This window comes from Citrus sinensis, chromosome 6, assembly GCF_022201045.2.
Source record: "Citrus sinensis cultivar Valencia sweet orange chromosome 6, DVS_A1.0, whole genome shotgun sequence".
In the NCBI taxonomy this organism is placed as follows: Eukaryota; Viridiplantae; Streptophyta; class Magnoliopsida; order Sapindales; family Rutaceae; genus Citrus; species Citrus sinensis.
The window spans coordinates 13,269,785-13,275,369 of record NC_068561.1 but is presented as its reverse complement, the minus strand read 5'-3'; the positions used below and the strand labels follow the sequence as shown (position 1 = coordinate 13,275,369).

The 5,585-nt window shown below is 33.3% G+C and overlaps 1 protein-coding gene across 1 annotated transcript; it reads right to left on the bottom strand.

The window, feature by feature from the left end:
* On the bottom strand, nucleotides 1-5,350 carry LOC107177389 (G-type lectin S-receptor-like serine/threonine-protein kinase LECRK1). The gene is made up of 4 exons (XM_052443769.1): nucleotides 5,215-5,350; nucleotides 3,129-3,222; nucleotides 327-971; nucleotides 1-235 (listed from the first exon to the last, which is right to left on the bottom strand). Exons 1-4 carry the CDS (start codon nucleotides 5,348-5,350, stop codon nucleotides 1-3), a joined length of 1,110 nt encoding a protein of 369 aa, XP_052299729.1.
* Between the last annotated feature and the right edge of the window lie 235 nt (nucleotides 5,351-5,585).

Here is a 5,585-nt window from a genome sequence, read left to right as displayed (position 1 = left end):
TTATTCAAGGCAATCTTCTATTGTGGAATTTAACTTGCAGCCCTCTTGAGGCTTTTCTGGATCAATGTAAATGAATCCCGGAGGACAAAAACAAGCAATGCCTGTACCATTAAGACTGCAGTAGCTGTTCAATCCGCAAGCTCCTTTCACTACACAACGATCTTCATCAACGATTGCCACCCACAATATCTTGGAGCTAAAGCTACCGCTAGTCCCGATTTGATGCTGATAAAGCCTGAAAACGCCATCAACATCAAAGAGTAGCTCGATACAAAGTTGTCCCATTTACTGAAGGTCTACCGTCAGTTAAATTCTTTACAATAAACCCAGTTGAATTTCCAAGATATAAAATACCATATTGGTCTAAATTCAATGTTACGTTATGTCCAGCTCCTGAAGTATAAGATGACCAATAACCATATTTACCATCTTGGATACTTCTCAGTGGAAATGCATTCAGATTCCCATCTGATTGCATCAAGAGTTTGAAGTTGCCAATAGACTGATTGGTTAAAGACATGCTTGAATATAACTCCGAATCTTTAGCTAGCTTTTGGCTTACCAAAAGGGTATCTGTTGGATGATCAAAACTAGCCCAAACAGTTTGAGAGCTTGAGTCACACAACACAAAGTTACCAGAATCAAGCATTGCAGCTGCCACAGCTGTTCGAGTAGGCTCAGCTATCAACTGGACTTCGCCATTGGAGTTGCGAAGCAGGACTCTGCTGCCATCGACAGAGAACTGGAGAGCAGCACCAGATGAGACCACGGGGTCTGTGCGTCGAGCAGTCCATACATCAATTATGTCATTTGCTGGGCCGCTGCCAATAAGCCATATTCCAGCCTTGAAGCCATTGCCCGTAGGGTAAAATCCGAAAGCAAAATGACCAGAAGGAGAAGGCCAGAAATTTGGAGAGGAATTTGTGTAAAGAGTGGAACCTGTGGTTATGTTGGATTGTGGTGTTTGAGCTCTGGACGTTGAGAACATATAGATAAATAAGATGATAATGAAGGTTTTTGTTGCCATTAGAGCTTTATGCATATATTGTTAATTTGTTATTTTTAAATTTTAGTTCATTTGCCTATTGGAGTGAGCTTTTATAATGAATGTCAAAAGGGTTTCTGCTTCTTGTCTACTTGCTTTCATTTGTAGTAATTGCTAAGGGACTTCTTAGCGAATTTGGTGGTTGACACAAAGTAAACTCTCGGCTTGATTTTGTATTAAAGTCAAGTAAATGGTTGATTTAGGTTCACACTTTCTCAATCGGACTAACATGTCTTAAATTTTATTTGAAAGTCTTATTCATATATATATGAGCAAACCGTTGCTGTTCGTGGGTTCAATTGCTTAAACTTCTAAGGGTGGTAGTAAAAGTCTGGATTCAAACCCACTTAAAAGCATGATCCAACTATACTTACGGTATATCCAAATCGGGTTTGTATGATGTCTTGCTTATGAATCTTGAAAAGCTACATTTAACTGCACATTAATATATGATGTAAGGTATAATCCTTATCAAGAAGATTTTGAACTATTGGCATCAGAATTATTTTAGCACCTTTTTTTTTTTTTGGTTGAACTTTAGCCAAAGTATATCATTTTGGAACTCACAATTCAGAGACAATTTCTTTAATATTTTCTAATTTTAGAAAACCTTTAGAATTTGTATCTTTTCATATGGTCGGATTTTATTTTATTTTTGACAATAATATGGTTGCACTTGGTTGCTTTTTATTTATTTATTGTTCATTTAAAGTCCAATATTCTTTGACGCAATAAAATCATTGATTCTAAGATCCTAGCCCCCGAGGCCAAAATGACCCAAGCAAGCAAACGTAACTCTAGTCAATAATGGATGCGGAAAAAAGATGTGGTCTATATATGATTTTTGGTCGCTGGCCATATTTTCCTCCATATGCTAAATCCACGATTGCATTTGATATTGTCAAAGCACAATGACTTGCATAGTACATTTGACCCCCTTTTTTTTTGGTACTGAATATTGTGCAAAAGACTTGAGCATTTGACCTTAATATCATTCTTCCATCATACAAGAAATTAAACCGTGTTGAGTGGGACAATGAAAGTAACTTTCTGGAATTTGCAACCAAAATCTTCTTAGACCAATTAAGTTGTAGAGTATGCTGAATTATCAAATTTTGACCGATCCACATAATTAACTAGGTCGCATTACTTTCTTTCAGGGTGCGTTTGGTATACTATATTGTATTATATTGTATTGCATTATTTTAATGCTGGTGTATTGTATTATGTTATATTGCATTAGCACTGTATTATAATAATATTGTATAATGTTTGGTACTACATTGTACTGTATTATTTTTTTATGATTAATTTAAATTAAATATTATATTGTATTAATATTTTATATAATTTATATTATTATTAATTTTAAATTAATATTATTCAAATTTAAATATTTGTTATTAGTTATAAAAATTATAAATTTATTAATAAATTATAATGTAAAAATATTAATTTATTAATAAATTTCAAATTTATTGAACACTAAGGTTTCAAATATACAATCTGAATAGTATCTCTGAAATTCTTATTGATGTAAATACTGATACTGTTAAAATTGAATCTTTTATTGATTTATTATATGTTAAAGTTGATGTACAATAGACACAATTCACTTGACATATTAAATTCTTTGTCCACAGCAAGTTCCAAGAAAATAATAAACCTAATAAGAATCTAAATAAATGTGCTTCACTATAATTAGTAACCAAGATATGAACTTAGTTACAATACTCATATATCTCTATCTTAGGAGCATCTACATAGCATTTTCCCATGGATTATTCTTCTTCCCAATATTAATTTTGCACCAATAAGTAGTCTTTGCGATGTTGCTTCTCTTTTTTATTGGAAAAAAAAAAAAACTTTAAGCATGTCTTCTAAGATTTGGTTCAGCTTCTCTTCACTTATTCTTTCCCCAGCAAGCAGCAATCTTAAGGCTTCTCTTCATTTGTAAAATTAATGTTGAATATTAGAATAAGAACAGTTATGCTATATCCATAAATAATGTCAAATATCATCCCTTACCATGCAGGCTCTCTTCAGCAGCAACAACACCGCCATTTACAATGCTGCTACTAACCTCAACTTCACTATTGCAGCAACAATAGCAACACCAGTTTCAGCATCTTCAGCAATCACGCCATCTTCATGCTCTAATTCAAAACTACTTTCAACTTAATTTGAAGGATAAAGGTACTTTAAAGAGTGGAAAACAGTGCATCCAAATGGGTGTGATAGGAATTTCAAATGCACTCCACTCTCACTGTGGCTTCTCCTAATCCATTCATTCATTTCTTCCATTTAAGGAGGCCATCACCATTCACCCCTCAATGTTATTGCATGCAAGTACCAAAATGCATTCTGAGCACCCAATGAGAAGATGTGAGACATGAGTAAGTATGCATGAATTCACAAGAAGACATATAAAATCTTAAGTAAAGCACCATATTTCAAACTTCTCATATCATTCCTAGGACAAAATCGGATAAAAAAATACAACTTTGCAATCATGAGTAACACTAGCGTTAATTGTAATTAACCTAATTCAATAAATTGTCATAACCTAATTCAATAAATTTTCACCGTTACTTCCGATTCCACAGTATTCAAACTCTTAATACAGCAACCCAGTATGAAATAGGAGCTATACAATTAACAAGATATATTAACACATAAGCTATACAAAGCATTTTAAGTTACTTCATGTTAAAGTTATTTAATCATAATTTAGATACCCATATTATCAAAACATGCCCCCTTCAATTAAGGGTCCGTAACCTATATAAATAAATAAATATATATATATAAATTACCTTCGGAATTTCAAAGAATCATGAATGACATTTATAACCCTTTTTCCGAATTCTGCATTGTTTACATAGATGATGTTTTGATTTTTTCTCAAACCATCGACCAACATTTCAAACATTTAAAAACCTTTTACTTGGCCACCAGAAAGGCTGGACTAGCCATTTCTAGTTCCAAGGTTTCCTTGTTTCAAACAAAGATCAGATTCCTAGGTCATCACATTTCCAAAGGAACAAATACTCCTATCGAGCGTTCTCTTGTCTTTGCAGACAAATTCCCATATAAAATCTTAGATAAAACTCAATTACAAAGGTTTCTAGGAAGTTTAAATTATGTACTTGACTTTTGTCCAAATATCAATAGGATGTCTAAACCTTTACATGATCGATTAAAGAAGAATCATGTTGCATAGACTGATGAGCATACTAGAACCGTTAAACTTATAAAGAATTCTGTTAAATGCATTCCATGTTTATATCTTACTAATCCTGCATTACCTAAAATAGTTGAAACTGATGCATCTGATTTAGGTTATGGAGGCATATTAAAGCAAATGGCATAACTGTCCATTCATACTGTCCGAATGAGACAGTAAAAGCGGTTTTATAACAGTCTTTAAGATGGATTTGAATTTACCAAAAACCCGACTTCATGTCAAATTTTAAAAATATGAAAGCAGAATACAGTTTTTGAAACAAATCCTTTTTATTAGGTATTGGGTACCTAATCCATTTTAATGCTTTGTTAAGGGGTTTATAATTTATAACATTTATTTACCAAATATTTGTTAAGTTCTTTAAGCAAGCCTAGCAACAAATATTCATCTAAAGGCTAGGGTGCATACACAGTACCAGATCTGGATCCCAGAAATGGTGCTCTGAAGGAATGGAGGGAGAAGAGAAAAATACAGCTGAGGATTGAGATCTGGTCTCGTTGCCTCAGAGGAACGTAGCAGTTTTATGGCAGATATGATACAGATCAGTCTGCTAAGGATGCATAAAATTTAAATGCTTTAAATTAAATTGCGGAAATTAAAGTACAGAAATTTAAACATACATGGAAAGCTTTAAATAAAATTTACAAATGCTTGAAATTCTTACATTGATTGATTTCTTTGTAGAGAAGAAATGGAAATTAATTGTGAAGGTAAGGAACTATTCTGTAAACAGAAAAATTTCCTTGAACCCTTTTGATTCCTGATTCCCAGAGAGAGAGAGAGAGAAGGAAAAAAGAGAGAAGAGAAAGAAGAGAGAGAAGCTCTAAACTTCGAAATGAAAAACCTGAGGAGTCTAAGTCTTCCTCTCAGTTTTTATACAAAAAAATTTTAAACTGTAGACTGTAGCGGAGATGCAGCATACAATAATCTTTGGAATTCTTCACTGTAGACTGTAGCGGAGATGCAGCATACAGTAATCTTTGAAACTCTTCACTGTAGACTGTAGCGGAGCTGTAGAATACAGGCTTTATATAAGTATAATACGGGTGAAGAGACATGTGCGCTCTAACTTGTGTCCAGGGGACCACCTGAAGATAAAAAGAAAATACGATTATAAAGGAAATGGGAAAATAATTACTCTTTTTTTTTCATATACAATTAAACTTTACATAGAAACAATAATTATTTGGAATGCTGGTTCCAAAGGCAAACTTGGCTCTGCATCGATCTAGATACAACGCCACGTACCTTTGATAAAACTTGATCAACTGCGTTCTAAAAAAGCTGGTAATT